Source organism: Osmerus eperlanus, chromosome 12 (assembly GCF_963692335.1).
Source record: "Osmerus eperlanus chromosome 12, fOsmEpe2.1, whole genome shotgun sequence".
Classification (NCBI taxonomy): Eukaryota; Metazoa; Chordata; class Actinopteri; order Osmeriformes; family Osmeridae; genus Osmerus; species Osmerus eperlanus.
Window position 1 is genome coordinate 6,516,565 of NC_085029.1, and position 18,920 is coordinate 6,535,484.

At 40.0% G+C, this 18,920-nt stretch overlaps 3 protein-coding genes and 1 long non-coding RNA gene across 6 annotated transcripts; 2 read left to right on the forward strand and 2 right to left on the reverse strand.

Moving 5' to 3' along the window:
* Positions 1-18: 18 nt before the first annotated feature.
* Positions 19-6,805, forward strand: anapc16 (anaphase promoting complex subunit 16). Its single transcript, XM_062475662.1, has 4 exons — positions 19-160; positions 445-587; positions 6,267-6,341; positions 6,427-6,805. Exons 2-4 carry the CDS (start codon positions 446-448, stop codon positions 6,534-6,536), a joined length of 327 nt encoding a protein of 108 aa, XP_062331646.1. The 5' UTR covers positions 19-160; position 445; the 3' UTR covers positions 6,537-6,805.
* On the reverse strand, positions 6,528-9,152 carry LOC134031910 (uncharacterized). Of its 2 annotated transcripts, none has more exons than XR_009931963.1 (3): positions 9,045-9,152; positions 7,980-8,164; positions 6,528-7,196 (listed from the first exon to the last, which is right to left on the reverse strand). It is a non-coding gene; the product is annotated as an uncharacterized LOC134031910 (long non-coding RNA). The 2 variants fall into 2 exon arrangements; XR_009931964.1 differs by lacking the exon at positions 9,045-9,152 and adding an exon at positions 8,721-8,851.
* On the forward strand, positions 9,101-11,043 carry ddit4 (DNA-damage-inducible transcript 4). Its single transcript, XM_062475661.1, has 3 exons — positions 9,101-9,255; positions 9,526-9,769; positions 9,906-11,043. The coding sequence occupies exons 2-3, from the start codon at positions 9,577-9,579 to the stop codon at positions 10,397-10,399; spliced, it is 687 nt and encodes a 228-aa protein (XP_062331645.1). The 5' UTR covers positions 9,101-9,255; positions 9,526-9,576; the 3' UTR covers positions 10,400-11,043.
* On the reverse strand, positions 11,027-17,730 carry dnajb12b (DnaJ heat shock protein family (Hsp40) member B12b). Of its 2 annotated transcripts, none has more exons than XM_062475659.1 (9): positions 17,337-17,730; positions 16,788-16,962; positions 16,508-16,653; positions 16,256-16,429; positions 16,102-16,172; positions 15,667-15,776; positions 15,061-15,233; positions 12,758-12,902; positions 11,027-11,736 (listed from the first exon to the last, which is right to left on the reverse strand). In XM_062475659.1, the coding sequence occupies exons 1-8, from the start codon at positions 17,485-17,487 to the stop codon at positions 12,781-12,783; spliced, it is 1,122 nt and encodes a 373-aa protein (XP_062331643.1). In that variant the 5' UTR covers positions 17,488-17,730; the 3' UTR covers positions 11,027-11,736; positions 12,758-12,780. The 2 variants fall into 2 exon arrangements, with proteins under 2 accessions (XP_062331643.1, XP_062331642.1); XM_062475658.1 differs by lacking the exon at positions 11,027-11,736 and having other exon boundaries at positions 11,949-12,902; positions 17,337-17,571; positions 17,668-17,688.
* Positions 17,731-18,920: the final 1,190 nt, after the last annotated feature.

An 18,920-nucleotide genomic window follows, 5' to 3' on the forward strand; every position in this document is an offset into this window, starting at 1 on the left:
GGCAGTCTAGCGTAAGAAAGTCGTTACGTCGTCACAGAGATATATAGTGCGTGGATAGAGCTTCGTGGCGGGCTGTAAACTGACATGAAGAATCCTTTGTATTTAACATCAAATTTCATCCCCGACGTTCATAAACACAGAAGCAGAAAAAGCACTTACGGTAACTAGTTATCTAGCTAACGATTTGTCTATTTTTACATGGACTAGCCAACTTACAAAGGTGTATTCAGTGAATAGACTATTACGGTTTGCTTTGTGTAATATTATTACTTGGGAGGTAGTCTAGGAATATTATATTTAGCTAGATTGTCATAAAGCGTTCGGACGTTTATGGGATTGCTAATGCTAGTACAACGTGTAGCACTTATTGAGATCACAAAGTGCGTACAACATAGGCTACACTACACTGAGAGTTAACGTGAAACTGTTCTCATTTTGGATCAGGATGGCAGCGTCTTCCTCATCCTCCTCTGCCGGGGGTGTTAGCGGGAGCTCCGTGACTGGTTCTGGGTTCAGTGCTTCAGAACTCATCCCCCCACGAAAAGTTCTCTATACCTATCCCAAAGGTGCTGGTGAAATGATGGAAGGTAACTTAATTGTTAATATGCCATGGATTCTGTGCCCTCTAGACCGGCTTCAGATAGACGTTGTTGTCGTGTATAGTAGGCTTCTTATTGTCTTAGCACTTTAGGGTGTCTATGACAATTCAACTGGCATTAGACTACTGTAAATCTCTCTTACAGAGATACATACTGTATGTATTAGTCTTTTTGCAAATTCATCATATTCCATAAAGTAATCGTCTGACAAACAGGCAACTTAGATACCAAAAAACAACAATGACAACAGCACCAACACCAAACAACCACAGAGCAGCTCCATTTATTAATGATTTACTTATGACATCCCGTATTATATGCAACATGCATAGAGGGTGTAAAACACTGGTGTGAGTCAGGTATGTTGTAGTGGAACTGTCTAGCCTTAGCACCCTCCTAGCTGGCTCTGCTTGTTTGGTTGTTTACCACTTTTTTGTTGGTTCTTGCCATTCAGGGGATGCAGTGAATATTGCGGCTAGTTAGAGGAAGGACTGCCAGAAGTGTTCAATTGATCACTGTGGTATGATAAGTCAGCTGATAATGGACTTTGCCCATGAAGGCCATCAGTTTGGAGAACATTCATCTCTCTGCCGCCTCTACCTGCCAATATCCCAACCACGCATCAATCCATTACATTGTGTCTGTTTTGTAGAGCCTAACGAGAGCCAGTGCAAAAATGGGTAGGCCTACATGGCTTAAAATATGTTTGACCTAGTAAACTAGAGTTTACAAACTCGGACACGAAAGGAATTAATAAACAATATTGAAGAGTAGCAGTTAATAAACTAGCAGCACCTGTTATCTACCAAATGTCACTCAATAGGCACTCCTGTTAAAGTTATTAGTGGGTAACATTAACCTCCTTGTGTACAGCTGTTGGTTCACAGTTGTCCTCTGTATTACATGAGGGCAAGGCCATTGCTTGCAGGACGTCAGTGTGGACAAGTTTGCGGAGGATAAGTCTAGTTCTTACTATAGTCTTAGCTGTGCCAGGGCTCAAAGGACTCACTGGTAGAGCCGCCACTCAGGGACCAGGTTTCTAAAGGTGTCCTCCACAATCCGTCGGGCTCTTGCAGAGGGTATCGTTGAATACCCGCTTGTGGAGTGTACGTCCCGGGTAGAGATGCATGTGTCTCTCAAAAACGATAAAAGACTAGTTGTTTCCAAACTTTTGTCAGGCACTCTAGACTGTACCTGCAGAGAGGAAATGCTGCATCCCCAACAGCAGGGGTCCGAGTCGCAGCGTTGCATCGTCGGGCAATTGCCTTTTCCCCTTCTTTTAGAGCCCACCCACATGCAGGGTCCCGCCATCACTGTTCTGTCCATAAGCTCCTACACCTATGACACTGAATTTGTTAACAGCATTGACAACGGCATTCACCAAAGTGTCCCTGGTCTGTGCCACCTCAGCTAAAACAGAGGCTACTGTTGATATCCCATCTCGGTAGCTGTAGTACACTGTTCTAGTGAATGAATCACCTGAGGCAACAAATCTAAAATGTTAAACAAATACTAATCTTAGGATATTTTTTGTCAGGCAGGTGCTAAGAAGAAGTGGAATATCTTAAGAGGCAGGTTTTGCAAAGAGTGTTGGAAACTAGAAGAAAATAGATTTTGCAGCCAGCTGTCAGGGCAAGTGAAAGTCTTGCCACATATTGTCTTTCCTCTTTCCATACATACAAGGCAGGCCAACAACTAGCAACATAGCCAGAGATGAAGATCAGTAATAGGAAGATGCAGGGAGGCTAGTTTGTGCGATAGACTAATGCGATAGACGAATGCGTTCTGCAGAGAAGGGAGACTGGCATTGGTCACGGCTTGGAATGAAAGGGAGAAAACAGGACAGAGTAACACGGATATCGCTATTAAAAAAAAGCGTTTTGACGAAGTAGTTAAGGCGGCAGGCGTGTGTTGCTTACAAAGCAACGTGCTGCGGGAAACCCTGGATATGTAACCCTTTTTTCTTTGGTACAGTTGCTTTCTTTGTTCTGTCAATGCAAGGCATATGTGGCCTTTATTTGTTAACATATGTATGTATTTATATTTAAGTAGTGTAGTTATTTTCTATACTGGAAATAATCTTTTGTAGCACCGTTGTAGCCTGAAGTAGTATGTTGGCCAGTACATTTGTCCTTGTGAGACCTGAGTTCCAGCTCGCTAGCTTGTTGATGGCTTTATTATTGTGTGCAATCATGTAGTTCTTCTATTTATCTTTCTCCTCTTATGGTACTGCACAGCTGTGCAAAGAATCTCCAACTCTTCTACATCATGATGTTCTTGTCAAGACTCATAGCTGTCTGTGCACTGACAGCGAAACATGGCAATAAGAAAAAAAGCTATCTAAACTTGACCACATAAATAGATTAAGATGCTATGGCTGGACTCTTCTATATGAGCAAGTGTAGTGAAGAAAAACTATCCTGTGAAGTTGGACACCCAGCCAGTCAGTTTACCAAGGTCTTACCAAGGTTCCCCGTCCCTTATCTGCCCCCTACCTGGTCCTGTGGTGTCGTGCTGATCCTGTGCTTCTCATCCCGGTGGTTATCACTGCTTGAACTGACAGGTGCCAATGTGGAGCACTGCAGATGCTCTACTGATTCAGAACTTTGGATGTCTTTGTCACCATCATCTACTCTTGTGCATAAGCCTCTGGTCTACACTTCTCTCTCTCACTGACCACCTCTGGAGGAGGGTATCCCTACTGGATTGCTCTTCCCAAGGTGTCTTCTATTTTTTCTCTCTGAGTTTTCTCGAGTGTTTTTCCATGGCATTAGGTCGGACCAGAAGCCTGACCAGAAGCCCGAGAGTTCATTAATTATAGGAATTCTATTTTATTTTATGCATCATTAGCCAGCTGACTAACAATGAAATCCCTACCAGTCAGGGAGATTCCTTGTACATCACTGTTATAATAATAACATAGGTTGTGAGAATTTGGTGTGCAAAAATAAAAACAGACATGCCACAAATCTAAGGGTCCTGCTATGTTTAATTTTGTTTAAGCTATTTCCATTAGCAACAACATTTCAATACAATTAAAGTCACCAAAGCCAAATTATTCTACAGTGAAAAATGAATTTATATTCTGCTGTATAAAAGTCCCTCATAAAAATCAAGAAAGAAGATAAAGCCATATTCAGTTATAGTTTAGTATATTAAAGACAAGTTGCTTTGTCACAAGATACTTCAATTATATTGGCAAGCAGAGCAATCATTTTGAGTTGAGCTTGGAAATAAAATCATTTCTTTGTATGCTTTCTGAAAAAATACAAAAAAATAAATAAAAAATAAAATAGCTATGCTATCAGTACCAGAATATTTATTTCCGCCTGTGATAAAGACAATGAGTATTGGCCTGTGGATGCCCCTTTTGGGTTAGAAAAATAAATAATGTATTGGCTATACTGCATGACTTAATGTACCTGTGTTGAATCTTGATTGCATCAATAAATATATTTTTTTCGTAAGGGAAAGTGTTGCCTAAAAATAATTTCAGCTCAGTTAGCACCCACTTTTGAGGTTGCTGGTGTGCCAGAAGGAAGACGTGCACTGTCACCAACCACCCCTCTCTCCGTCATTACCACACGACAAGAGGGTTTGTTAGTGGGAAGAGAGAGCCCATCTGGTTACTCGCCCTTGCATCATATTCCTGTTGCTCTAATTAATGTGCCTAGTTTGGGTCATGCAGTAGAGCAGTGGGTGGTTCATGGTCAAAGACAAAGGGAACACAGCTAAGTGGGACAGCAGAGAGGCTTGAGGGGCTCTATTCCTCTTTCTGTGTTTTTGTGAAGTTTTTTTTCTTCTTTTTTTTCCTGTCACAAATCTTTGATAGGGTCATGCTTGCATAATGTGGAAAGTTAGATAATGTTCTACATCCTTTAGCCTTCATTTAATTGCTTTGTCTGTTACTTAGCCGTAGAGCAGATACATTTTAGTCATTTTATCAGACGCTCTTATCCAGAGCGATACAAATGCTACTCTATCTCTCTAATAATGCCAGGAATCTGTCTCTCTCTCTCTCTGTGTGTGTGTGTGTGTGTGTGTGTGTGTGTGTGTGTGTGTGTGTGTGTGTGTGTGTGTGTGTGTGTGTGTGTGTGTGTGTGTGTGTGTGTGTGTGTGTGTGTGTGTGTGTGTGTGTGTGTGTGTGTGTGTGTGTGTGTGTGTGTGTGTGTGTGTGTGTGTGTGTGCAAATTAGAATGGGTTTAGTTTCCCATGATCAGTTCGAAAACCAGGCAAAGTTCTTACAGTGCGTTTACACTGCAGCGACGCGAATCGCTTGCCATCGCTCGCCTTCCCACAGTTCACCACGCGCGGGGGCGTATCAAACAGATTAATGTAGAATTGTAGTTCTCTAAAGTCACTGTTGTAGTTGTCATAGCCAAGTGTGCAGACTTGGGTTTACGTACTCGCAACATCGATCAAAATACAACTTGTATACAAAATACAAAACTGTTTAATAGACATACACGTTGACATGTGTAAAAACGTTTTATTATAGTACTCAAAGTCTCTGCTAATCTGTCGATACGACCAGGGAGTTCCAGCCGGGTTTATAGTAGTAGCCCGGCTGGAACTCCCTGGAACGTAACTTTGTTTGAGAGTACAAAGTACAAAAAAAACACCAGGAGCACCGACAACGTCGGCAAACCTGCGCCTGGCCTCATTCTTTTTATTAATGTCTTTGTACAAATACAGAGACGTATCGTACAGGACTGGATATGCAGCCACACAGGCGATTAGTTTCTCCTCCATCTTAAAAACTGAAAGCTAGAAATGTTTACCATGGTTGCTACGTTACGAGAAACAAGAAAACACTGCCATTGGCCATCGCTAGCGAAAATCGCTCCTCATTTGCATAAGGTTGAGAAAATCTCAACTCGATCGCGTCGCGTCGCTACCCACAATGCACCACGCAAGCGATTCGCCTGGCTCCATTGAAAATGAATGGAAAACATGTTGTCGCTCGCATCGCGTCGCTGCAGTGTAAACGCACCGTTATTCTGCATGTGTCTCTGCATGTGCATGTGTCTCTTTATAATCCAATGGACTGCCGTTGTTTAGATTAGCATTTTGACGTAAAATAATTTGCCTCCAGTTTGGCTTGCTCTCTGCATCCCAGTCCCTTCACTCTGATTGGTCCTCTAGTCTGCAGCGAATATCTCGAGAACCGGGCACTCTGCAAAGTGTAGCTATATTTTGCAGGTGTCATTTTTATAATCCAACGGAGTGCAGAAAACGTGTTTACTGATGTCAAAACTGCCTGCACATTGCAAAAGTATAAGCGGTGTATGATGAATTAAGCCTACAATTATGACAACTGGCTCAACCATTGTGCATGTAATAACTTCTGTTATGAACTAAATGTTTACATGTTTGTGGAGATAAGACAATTTTACAGAGAACCAATATGTACATTTTGTGATCTGAGAAATATAGGTACCAAAACCACTGAGAAAACTGTCATCACCAGCTTCATCACAGGCACTGCGGTATCTTATCTATAATTCCAGAAATCTGTGTGTGTCACCGACATCATCACGGGCCCTATCTATAGTTCAAGGAATCTGTATTTGTGTGTTTCACTGACATCTTAATCACCCACTGCATCACGGGCACTGTGCACATAGTATTAACAATAATGTAAAAGTTTGCATCTTTGTTTTTCAGATGGCTCAGACAGATTTTTGTGTGAGTCTGTGTTCAGCTATCAGGTTGCATCCACACTAAAGCAGGTGAAACATGGTAAGTCAGTGAGTTGTGTTTTAGGGACACCTTTTGAGTTAGCTTTATATATTTGTATCCGTAGTAACCTTTTTTGTGTCTTTAGATCAACAGGTGTCTCGAATGGAGAAGCTGGCAAGTTTGGTTGAGGAGCTGGAAGCAGACGAATGGCGATACAAACCAATTGAACAGCTTTTGGGATTCACCCCATCATGAAATATAAATGTGTTCACTTCTGAGAACTGTTCAGAAAACTAGTCTTGTAGTCTTGATTTTAACTTGCACAACCTAAACATTTTATTTTGTCAATTATTTCACTGTGTTTTTCATCAGGACCAGGCTCTAAATGTTCTGTATTATCAGTGATTAAGTATGTGAAGGTGAAACATTATTGCAAACTCTTTAATACTATAATAAATCTGACTATAGAACATCATATATAACTACAGTATATAATAACTATAATATATCTTACTTGAGTACAATTTTTTATTAAATCATGATGACACTTCATACTGAGTATTGATATGATGACATGTTATTGGATTATCATTGATTAAACCTTTAAATAAAATATTGATTATATTACTTGGATGGACTGCTTTTTGTTTTTGTGAAAAGATCGATTATAGTCACACATTTCCTAACAATACCACTAAGCCTTGGCAATACTATTTTTTTTGACAATGCTGTGCAGTCTGTTGTTAGTACCTGGGGTGACTACAGACATCCACAGCAAGGGCATATTGTTGATCCACATGGCATCCTTGATACTCATAATTCTGAAGAAGCCTCTTCATAGAATTGCAGCTCATCACTTGGTCCACCCCTCCAGAATGTCCTCACAGCTGTTTTCTTAACTGCGTCAGGCAGTCACTAGAGGACAGGCAAGAACAAAGAGTATGTTCTTGCGGGAGACTCCCGGAACTTCCGGGAGACTTGGGATGTCTGCATTTAAGGGTCAGTTGGTGTCCATGTGGCCTGCATGCCAGACACGTATGGAACTGCTCATGCTGCCTCTGTTTACTAGTATTGGAACATTGTGGCTTTACCATCTCTGTCTAAAACATTAAACTATTACTGTGTATGTACTCAAACTTTATACAGGTATAGAAGCATGCTACAGTTTAGCTTGTGTTCATGTAAAATGTGGGTTTGCTAATAGTTTTGGTGAGGTATGTATACATAGTCTTTCATGAACTCTACTCAGGACCACAGCAGTGAATGAGGGTTTTTGTGTGAATAAGAGGTGGAGTTTATGAGTGTACTGTATCTGGATACATGTACAGAATGTACTGTTCTGGGCCACAACTGATTGTCTTGTGGTTTTTTGTGTTCCATTAAGGGGCGTATTCTACTACCAATGCAAAACTCTGGGTCCTAAAGGTGTTATGTTTATGCTTTCGAGGTTGTTTTTGAGCTGATGTTATTTAGCCTAGATGGACATGATTCAGCAGTCAGTTCCTTAATTCGTTTACTTTTATGAGTTCTTATAAATATTAAATACAATTTGCATTCCCTTACAGTATTCCAAAATATAAGAAATAGCAAAAATCACCTTTCAAAGACAATTCACTTAATTTCATCCGTTTTTATAATGTTAACTATTTAATATAAGGCCCTACAATGAAGCAGACAATGCAAATAGGATGCAAATACCTTGTAGGAACATGACAACATGCTCTTTACCCACACTTGTTTTCTGTTGTTTTCTTTGAGTTCCTCCTTTGCAGTACAGTCCGTCCCTCTCCAGATCTCACATGTTCTCGCTATAGCCTACGTATTTTTCTGGCTGCCATCCAAAACTTTTTTTCTTTTACTAGGGTGGACGTCAAGAGTTTCTTCTGCAAGACAATGTTTACCCGAGAAAGATGGAGCTGTTTTAACCTTGACATTAATTTATTGCCCACATTCTGTGCCAGATTAATTAAAATGATAGGCTACATGAATATGCAAAAAGATACATTTTGTTGTTGTTGTTTTAATTCGGTCAGGCTACTCAACATAAACTGTGTTAGCCAAGATATTTGCATTAGTTTAGAGATCCCTCTTTTTTCTAGCCTATACATGATTCATCGTCAGCATTAGATTGTCTTGAGGATGTCTAACAAGCCCGTTTGGCTGCGTATCATGCAAAATCCTATTTTGCACATCTGATTAATGCTGCCCATCTGATTAATTTTGACCATCTTTCTGGCTGTCAGTGAATTACTTACACTGACTCTTACAAATGAAATCACGGTGACAGTAAATCATACATAGCCTACTCCTATCTTTAAATTCAATATTCTTAATCTAAAAGAGAATGGGATGCTTTCGTCAATAACGTTAACAGCATCCTCAACATTTTTGGAACACCAAACAGTAATGTAGTCAACATTTTGAGAATCATGCTTTAACCATTCTTCATTAGTCTCGGTTGTTCTGTTGCAGTGTGGGCAGGATACTCTAGAAAATATTTTTCAAATGTGAAAGGTATGATGTCATGTGTATCTGCAGCTCTGGAGTACATTTTACACTTTGTATACTCCATGTCTCCACACGGGGAAAAAAAGCCCTAAACATTTACATTAAGGATTATTGAATGTTTACATGTCTGGGCTTGTAGATTTTCGACAAAAATCACAGTGGGGTTCCCAAAAACCCCTTCTTTTTCTTTCTTTCGCACTGTCACTCTTCTTTCTCCAGGCATGTTACCAGGCAAACACAGAATCGATGACGTACCTTAGATTCTGATTGGTTGGAAAGTAGAAACGTGGGCGTGTACTTCCACAGTCTGCATAAAGACTTGTTGTTGCAGCAGAGGAGCACAAAGAGCTGGAAAGCGAAGCACTGAGAAGGAACAGTGGAGTGATCCGAATTAAACGTTAGTCACGGAAACACTACTATTGTTCTTAAAGCTCATCAAGCTGGAAACAGTTCTCCATTTACTTCTGTAAGTAGCCTACTTATGATTTATTTTAGATTAAAATATGTAGGCTATGTGTCGCTTGCCAGCTGGCAAACAAGCTGATGACATCTTTATGCAGTTTTACTGTATGCCCTCTTTAACAAAGGAGCTGGCTTGGCAGCAAAGTCTGACTGCAGCCAGAACCCCATTTATTTTAATATTGATTGCTTAATGTTTTAACGGTTTTAACTGTCTCCGTACATTCGAAACGCAGTATGTTTAGTTAAACTCTAACGAATGTCTTTATTTCCACAGACTCTAACTTGATGGTCCTTAGCAGCTAAGAATTAAACACTGGAGGTGGAAATGATGTCTACTCACTTTGCCACCACCAACGTCCCTGACAGTGCCAGCGCACCCCCGTCTCCTCTGGACAGCTCTCCTAGACGTCTTTCCTGGGGGAAACTAGTACAGAGACTGACCGAATTCAATACAGGAGCCAACAGCAGCAGTGACTCCAGCTCAGTCAGTGGAAGCAGGAGCGACCTCTCAGACTCAGGTGAATACCAGCTTTAACTTCTGCAATTCTGCATAATTCTTTGTAGTTCTTCTGATAGCTTTTTGTTTTGGAATATCCTCCCAGTCATAATTCTATTGGAGATGGGGTACTCATTTGTCCTGTTCGTTCTTTCAAGGATCTGATGTTTCTTCTGACATCTCTGCAACTGACGGGGACCTGTTTTACGACCCAATGGAGGAGACCCTTCTGAAAGACATTGTTGATCTCATTGCCCGAAGTCTGCGGGAAGCTAAGGACCATACCCTGAGATGTTCCAAGCTGCTCATCCCAGAGAAGCTTCTAGAGCACATCGGCCGAGAGCTCCTCCACCTGGCAGCTAGTGAGCCCTGTGGCCTAAGGGGGGCGCTCATTGACTTGTGTGTGGAGCAGGGGAGTGAGTGTGAGAGTGTGGAGCAGATATCAGTGGACCCCTACCTTGTCCCCACTTTTCAGCTCACACTTGTTCTGAGGCTTGACTCTAGGGGACTGTGGCCTAAAATCCAAGGGCTTTTTGGTACCAAGTCTGCCTCCATTCCAGTAATGAGGCAAGCCATTAGATTAAGCACTGGCTTTAGAGTGATGAAAAAGAAACTGTATAGTTCCGAAGACTTGCTTATAGAAGAGTGCTAAGGAACCCAAAGAGACTTGTTTCCAAGCACTGGACATAATTCTTACTCAAGTAAACTTTCATTATGCCATTCCAAGCTCCCAAATTAGCATTGGTATTGAAATCTACATACATAACTGTATGTTTTCTTCTTAACTGTAAAAACAAAGTTGTTAACATGTATTTGTTTTGTTCTCTAATTGTACTGAAATGGAATGGGAGTACAAGGTACTTTGGGGAAATGGTGGCCAACCACAAGTAACGGTTCAATCCAGACTCTGGAGTCTTATTGCAGCTTGGCAAATTGCGAACCACTGGGTTCAATATGTTTACCTCAGTTTCTTTTGTAATTAGATGTGGCAGCTAGCTTTATGGTAAATTTGTAAGACCATTGTGATGTTTTTTGTTTGTCATTTTGCCATTCTTGTCAAGTGGCATTGCACACAATAGAACGGGGACAATTCTTACAGTTTTGATTGAAGAAAAATTAGGCCTAGGTTACTAAGTACTTCTATGTGCTCTTCAGAAATGAAATGTTACTTTTATCCCATTTCAAACTGGCATATTCATCAGTGCATCATTATTTATTTGATATTCAAATATCCACCATGCACTTGTTTTTGTATGTTCATGTTGACTGCAGACAATAAATTATTTTTTATTAACATTCAATGTTCCATCCTTTCTGTGGATGTTTACACTTTGGTATTACTATGGGTGGACTGTGAAAGGTTTACTGGCTTATGGACAACCTAGTTTTTATTTAACTCGGAAAAGGAGTGTCTGGCCAAGACTATCAACAAGCCAAAACCAATTTAAAACACATAGCACAACATAGGGCAAAACACAGCAACCATATGATCCAATGCCAATAAATATAGCCACAATTAAAGGATTCACAATTTTAAAAGCACTGACAAGTAGGCCCTCCTCCAAAATTTTCTATATCTTGAAACACAGCCAGTGCTACATGCTCCGGCATCTTCAGGTCAGATTTAAGAATTTCATGGAGCGGGAGCAGCAACCTCAAAAGCCTTTCTGCCCATCTCTGCGGACAGTGGGAACTGCCAACAAAGGAGGTCTTGTGATTGTAAGCAGTATCTTCTTGAAGTTTTTGTGTGGATAAATTCATAAAAGGTAGGATGTCAAACCAAAAATAACTAAATTACACAAACACCAATGACAGAGACACCAGACAAGTCAACGAGGGCCAGCCCCCACTCTACTGTACAGTACACAGTGATGAGTGAGCACTTCAGCGGAAGGGGAATTTTTCAACCCATTTCCCTAAACAAGCACCCAGTTGTGCTCAAATGCCTCTCCAGAATGTATTTTTCTTTTATCCAAGCAGACGTGGTCCCTTCAGGGAAAAGGATGGCAAATGAGAACAAAGGCATCGTTCAGGTACTTGTAATATACACTTGCATAGCACCCTCTTGTGGTACAGGGAGTGACCTACAAGCCAATACCATTTGCGAACGTGCACAGAGCCATGGTACAATGTTGGCTACTGCAATATCCAGCTATGTGCAACTGCCAACTGTGTTCGCTTTGCTCATCACGTATACAGAATGATGACTACATTACAGCATTTACGATGTTTATTTGACCACTTAAGAGTAAAAACGGTGTACATTTTGGACAAAACGATTTACTTACTAGTGTTTTAATGAAACTATTCATTTTGAATAATAAAAACAAACATTAAATAGAATCCTACAATAAATACTCTTCTCTTGCATGTTCACATACTTTCAATAGACAAATCAAAAAATCTCTGTGCAAGCCAAAAGAGGTATATGCCTCAGGAGTTTATATACAGTAAATCCCTGCATAGTTACAAATATAATGTACACAATAAGTTGTATCAGCAAACAGTTCTCAGTTTCAATGAGTCTGCATCTTCACTGATATGATCCAATAAATACATATAAAGCATACTCAGTTTATCAATTGCTAATTTGTGATGATGGTCACGCTCCATATTACCAGTTTTATAGTGTTTCTACTCCAGTTTAAATAAAAAGTCAACAACAGTGAATTTCTAAATAGGGCCCAATTCCTCAGAACCTGGAGTTAATTTTGCCATTCAGGTCAGTTATTTACAGTATCAGGGTGTCATTTCCTTTCAACAACTCTCCTCTGCATCTTATCCTCTTCTCTACAATCTCAAGAATTGAGATTTGTTTATAGTATTTTTGATGTGTCATCTGCATTGTTGTGAATGTGGTAAAGCGTTTCTATTTACAGCTAGTGAAGCTATTGTTTATTAAATTCTGTGAAAAGGAAAATATTTTTGTGGAAACATTGCTGTTCACATTACATTTTGGGATGCAAGACATGAGGACAAGATCAAAGGAAAAACTGTTTAGGGAGCTTACCTATGCTTACAATAGGACATATTTTAACCATGTATGGAAGTTGTGATCTCAGATAATCTTGAGCAACTTGGTGTGCCCATCTTCTGTGCTCTCAGGTACACTTCGTTGTCTCCAAAATATCGTGCTCTGTACAGCAAGCCCTCTTCTGAAAGAAACAAGCCAACATACTGATATTATTTTTTTATCTGCATTAAACTGTGCAGATAAACTTTTTTAGGTAGGCATCAGAAAAAAGAGATCCATCATTTACCATACATGGCTGTAGAGGGAAACTGTTATTTCTGATTTTCTGTGTCATATCAAGTGTTACTCATGTCAAAATAGCATTACTAAACTATTCAAAACATACTGATAGTGTGAATCTAAAGAATTTCCATTTGAGTCTATCACATTGTTTGACTTATGAGTTTCTTTGAAATTATGTAATATAAATATAATACAAAATGATGATAATTACATATTTGGGTGTGCTCAAGCCTTCGGCGAGAGCACAACCTTTGTTCTCTCACATATATATTATTATTTATTGGGTGTGCTCAAGCCTTCGGCGAGAGCACAACCTTTGTTCTCTCACATATATATTATTATTGGGTGTGCTCAAGCCTTCGGCGAGAGCACAACCTTTGTTCTCTCACATATTATTATTATTTTTATTTCTTTTTGCCCCCCTAAAACTCAGTCAATATTTGGCCTACATTGACAACGTAGGTGTCAAAAGTTTCGTCTTGGTAGCGATTGAGTTGCTTCTATTGGAATTTACGTTCCGTTGCATGGTTTAGGCTGAAGTTAAGTTTTTGTGGCGAAAAGTGAAGCTAACGGTGGCTAATTTGCTAGCCACAGTCACTGACGTTACTAACGTCACTACGTCACTAACGTCACGAAAACACGCGTGACTACCTTTGGCAGAACATTCGTTTCACATCTGTTAATTTGGGGGATAGCTAGGCTAACTTTAGCTTTACTGCAAGGCAGCTGCAGGAACGCCACAAGCAAAGAGGCCAGGGTGATAACTATTTACTCATTTTACTTTGTGATATGACACACAATTGTCATGTGTAATGTAAAGTATAAGCTGATATTATTAAGGAAGTACATCTACTTTCGGAAACAGTAGTCTACTATTTCACTGAAGTATTAGCATCATGACATTAGCCTGTGTTGCCCGGGTAACACATACTACAGTGGTCTATGATGTAGCGTTATCTGTTTTCAATCGTTAAAATAAACATTCCTCACATATACATTTTCGTTGTAGGATTTATTATGACATTAGATTACAAGTAAACGATTTGTGGGTGAAATTATCATTACCTGTGGTTTCAATCCAGTGTATCACTGCAACGCTGTAGCCTACGCGAGACACACGACAAAAACATCTACAGTACACAGCTGTTTAGGAAGTCAAACGGCGACAGAACATGTTCGGCACTCCCCTTACTTAAATCAAAAGTCTATCTAACTACTAACCTGAACTTCATTGCTACAGCCTAAACTTTGTCAATCTGTTCATGAAAATAATTAATTTCAGCCTAAACCGTACAACTGAACGTTTAATCGAATTCAACCAACGCAATCGCTACCGAGAGGAACACAGCAGTAGTCTAGTACTGTACCGTAGTAGTAGAATTTACCGGGACAGCTTCTCCACACAGGGCTATATCGCATTTTGCGTTGTTACCTTACAATGATCGCTACCAGTGAGCTTTTTATGAATGAGCGATTTTCCACTAAATAAATGTCAAGCTTATTTACGTTTTGGGGGGCATATTTTCAGTTAGCAGATGGTACTGTTTGAATCGCGATTCCATCTTCTACTGCCGGGTAACGTCGTAGAATAATCTTCAAAGGGGGTTCTTTATTAATGAATGAATGCAATGAGTAGGCTAAATGCATGAAAATATCACGAGAAGGGAAAAACTTAAAAGGACGTTTAAGTCATAGAGATTAGGTCAATTTGTACACCGGTCTGCCAAATTTATTCGTTTTGATTCAACGATGAGGCTGCCTCTTGCAGGGGAAATGAGAAGACATCCATTTCATTCTACACTTCACTCGTATTTTCAGTTGTAAATGAGCAGCAAAAAAAAATGCTTTTAAATCTATGTAATCTTTATAAATAATAAGTATGCATTTTTATATAAAATACAGAAATATCAGTTGTAAAAATGTAATTAAAAAACGGACCCTTGTCCAACCGACGCAAGCAAGCACACCCTACAATTTCCCCAGAAATTGTACCCTCTCTAGTTGCAATATGAAATAAGACCAGGATAAGATTGAGAGGGGTCTCAAAGTAAACATACTCTGTTGTTTCTCCTTCCAGCAGTTGTTTCGGAGGTTGGAGATATATTCATCTTCCACATTCCTCTCCACGTTCTTCAAATTAATTCCCTTGTTGTCCCTGGTAAAGTGATCGCCCACGTAATAGGGCACCCTGAGGGTCTCAGTCAGCCTCTTGTGTGTGTGACCTACTGACCTGTAGACAAGGAAAGAGAAACTTCATACTGGAGTTCACATGAATACAACATTGTGTCTCTCAGAGATAATAGTAGTTTGGCAGTAACAAGACAGTAACAGAGACTGACTTGTACAAACAAGTCAATTCACTGGTAAGATTCTAACTAATACACACTAACATATAATCACATTATGTAATAGCCTAATACTGATTACAGCACAATAGCACAAACATAGTATAAAACTACAGTATAGCATTGGTGCCAGAGAAATACGCTACCAACGTTAAAACAGTGTGCAGTTCCTTGGCTGATTTGACCTGTTATGTTACATCTTTATAACCATTATGCATGTCAGTTGTACGTCTTGTGAAAGAAGAAACATCTGAATTGCATTAAATCGAGCGCTCCACATCTCCTAGATGTGTGTGTGAAGGTAAGGATTTCACTCACGGTCGAAAGCTGAGACTGTAGATGGGACTGGAGACCATTATCTGACTGAGGGCTGACACAATGACCAGGATGAGGATAGGCATAACCTGGATGAAGAGTGCAAAGCCTCCCTGCAAAACCCCATTAACCCACACCCCAACAAAAACTATCAAGACAACTGCAAGAAAGGGATTGCAACTACCTGTAACCTAACTAGCGGAAAATATTGGTTACTTTACACAATAAATGCCAATGAGAATGGTACATACTTCTTCCATATCTTTACTTAACCTTTTATCTGCTTTAACAACATAATGTAGTAGTAAATCTCAGTGTGACTCAGTGTCTCCCCTCGCTATGTAACATTTATACAAAGTTCCTGTTGCCAAACTTTTTACGTATTCATTGTTGGGCTCCTGCGAGCCCAACAATGAATACGTAAAACTGCAAACTCACATCTCTCTGTCGCTCTCTTCTCTCTGGTCTCTGAAAGCGCATTCTTCCGTTGCTGTATACATTGGCATTACCTTGAGAATTTCAAAGTAGTATCATTCAAAATCTGGGAAATGTTCAATAAAAGTGAAATTTTGACTTCACAGGTAAGACTCACTTGATGGGAAGCCACCCCCAAAGAACATATTAAAGAGATCCTCGGGTGAAATATCTGCCTCAAAGTTCCTATTGGTTTGCCCTTGTCTCGACAGGTTTTTTCTTTCCTCTCCACACTGATCATACTGTCTCCTTTTGTCAGAGTGACTCAGAACAGCATATGCATTTCCAATGGCTGTAGAGAAAAATTACAATTTTGTATGGGAGGCAGGATGCTAATGGGTATAATAGTGGAAACATGAGTAGCTATTACCTTTAAATGCCTCTGTTGCACCAGGTGCTTGGTTTTTGTCTGGATGGAATTTTAATGCAAGTTTTCTGTATGACTTCTTCAGATCATCTTCAGAGGCATCTTTTTTAACTCCAAGAATTTCATAAAAGTCATTACATTGTTTTATTCTGCAGAAACAAAGGGATAGGGTTAAGTGAATATGTGAAGTTAAGGTGGGGCTGAGGCATGAGAGAGCATGAGTTCAGGATAACCCAGGGCAATTCAGTACCAGCCCATTAAGCTGGTACTGAATTCTACACACCTCTTGACTGCATCCATTTGGTCTGAGGTATATGAAGGGGTATGTGAAGCCTTTTCTTGAGATGTCCTCCCACCTTCCCCAAGCTTTGAGTGACCAGTGCCTGTGCTTTCACTGGCTCCTGAGAGGTTACTTTCGCACGGGGCAAATCCATTCTTTGCAATCAACTCCAGCAATGCTGAAACAACAGTAGAACAAATGAAAGAAAGCGAGGCAGTTTCAGTCAAAACCTATATTAACTGTATGACTGGGTCAGAAATATCCAGGCAGTAGGCTATCATAATGGCTGTCAGGGCTGTTATGGGCCCGGTTTTGGTGGCTGAGAATGATTGAGTGTGTGCAATTTGTAACATAATTAGTAACTATTAAACTGGCTGTGAACTACCTTGTTGACAACAATGTAAATGCCATAAGTAACGTATAGCCTATAATGTTACAACGGGCCTAACCCAGCTATCTGGGATGCTGGTCTGGAGCAGACGACGCGTGCACCAGTAATTGAGCTATCCTCACAGCATAATCGTAATACCACATTCATGTCTAACTGCTCACCGTTAGCCTTTTCAGTCGGAAAAAGTCTCTGTCCCTTCTCTAGAAATCGCTGGGCTTTTTCAGGTTGGTTATTTGTTAACGCAGTGATTGCAATGTCAATGCAGCGTTCTGCCTCATCCCTGTTTACTTCCATTGCAGCAGGACCAAGCATTATTTATGGTGGTTTTCGTTTGAGACGCCAGGGCTGGTCCACGGTACCCACCCGTTGCCTTAAATTTTCGGTGGCTAACCAACCCTTAAGAAAAATAAACCCGACAAAGAGACAAGCCCCATGTCAAAATCCGCCATGTAATTCCAGATGTATTCTGCAAGAAATGTCTGAGGAATTTACCTTTCATTTCACAAATAGGGGCAGGGTGCTCGGCCAACGGAATGGCCTGGTCTTTTAACCAAACGTACGTTTTGGGCGCTTTTTGATGACGCGAGGAGAGGTTGCGATTTGAGATCTTTGGATTCAAAGTTATGTGGAACCCTGTGTGGAACGTTTCTATGGCGTGAAATTAGTGCCAGGAGAGCGAGCTCTGTAAAAACGATTTGTAACTTGCAAAAAAGATTTGTGTCTCTGTAGAAAATGATTCGTGTACTTGCAAAAAAAAGTTTTGTGTCTCCGTAGAAGGCAAGATTTGTGTACTTGCAAAAAAGATTTGTAACTTGCAAAAAAGATTCGTGTAATTGTAAAAAAAAGTTTTGGGTCTCCGTAGAAGAAAAAGATTTGTGTACTTGTAAAAAAAAGTTTTGTGTCTCCGTAGAAGAAAAAGATGTGTGTACTTGTAAAAAAAAGTTTTGTGTCTCCGTAGAAGAAAAAGATTCGTGTACTTGTAAAAAAAAAAACCTAGCATTAGTTGGACAATGTGCAGCTAAATGGCAGGGAACTGCCGCGAAATCACTCAATATACTTAGAGGTTTTCATTCGAAATGAAAGCTGGCAGTAAATAATACACTCTAGAGTGAAAGATCCATATATTTTTAACTTAACTTTTTGAAGTTTTGAACTTTCCCGGCCAACTTTTGAGATCTATCCAGTGTGTCCAGCTCATGTTTAGTTTAGCATGGCGAATACACCAACATTAAAAAACATGTAAAGTTGTGAACGCTTAGTATGATGCTTACCGGCTGCAATTTAGCTGCAAATTGTCCAACTAATGCTAGGTTTAATGACTGGTCGTCTAATTAAATATCCGTATACATATTTACATTAAAAAACTATTCAACTTTTCAACTATTCAACAGGGGCTGAGCGGTTAGAGAATCGGGCTAGTAATCAGAAGGTCGCTGGTTCGATTCCTGGCCGTGTCAAATGGCGTTGTGTCCTTGTGGCACTTCACCTTACTTGCCTCGGGGGAATGTCCCTGTACTTACTGTAAGTCGCTCTGGATAAGAGCGTCTGCTAAATGATTAAATGTAATGTAAATGTAACTTACTACGACTCTTATCCATTAATTTATACTGTTAAGAGTGTGCTAACCGAATAATCTTTAAATGTTGCATTAAAGATACATGCCCATGGATATTTTGAACTACTTACCAAATGACTCGCCATTGAAATCATCAGCATTCCAGTTTTGTTCTTATTCGCTGACGTTC

Excerpts from the sequence above, each read along its gene's own strand:
- anapc16 (XM_062475662.1), top strand. The coding sequence starts at position 446 with ATGGCAGCGTCTTCCTCATCCTCCTCTGCCGGGGGTGTTAGCGGGAGC. Across the intron at positions 588-6,266 it reads TGCTGGTGAAATGATGGAAG|ATGGCTCAGACAGATTTTTG; the intron begins GTAACTTAATTG and ends TTTGTTTTTCAG. Across the intron at positions 6,342-6,426 it reads ACTAAAGCAGGTGAAACATG|ATCAACAGGTGTCTCGAATG; the intron begins GTAAGTCAGTGA and ends TTGTGTCTTTAG.
- dnajb12b (XM_062475659.1), bottom strand. The coding sequence starts at position 17,487 with ATGCTTGGTCCTGCTGCAATGGAAGTAAACAGGGATGAGGCAGAACGC. Across the intron at positions 16,963-17,336 it reads TCCGACTGAAAAGGCTAACG|CATTGCTGGAGTTGATTGCA; the intron begins GTGAGCAGTTAG and ends CTGTTGTTTCAG. Across the intron at positions 15,234-15,666 it reads TACAGTCTCAGCTTTCGACC|GTCAGTAGGTCACACACACA; the intron begins GTGAGTGAAATC and ends CCTTGTCTACAG.
- ddit4 (XM_062475661.1), top strand. The coding sequence starts at position 9,577 with ATGATGTCTACTCACTTTGCCACCACCAACGTCCCTGACAGTGCCAGC. Across the intron at positions 9,770-9,905 it reads GAGCGACCTCTCAGACTCAG|GATCTGATGTTTCTTCTGAC; the intron begins GTGAATACCAGC and ends CGTTCTTTCAAG.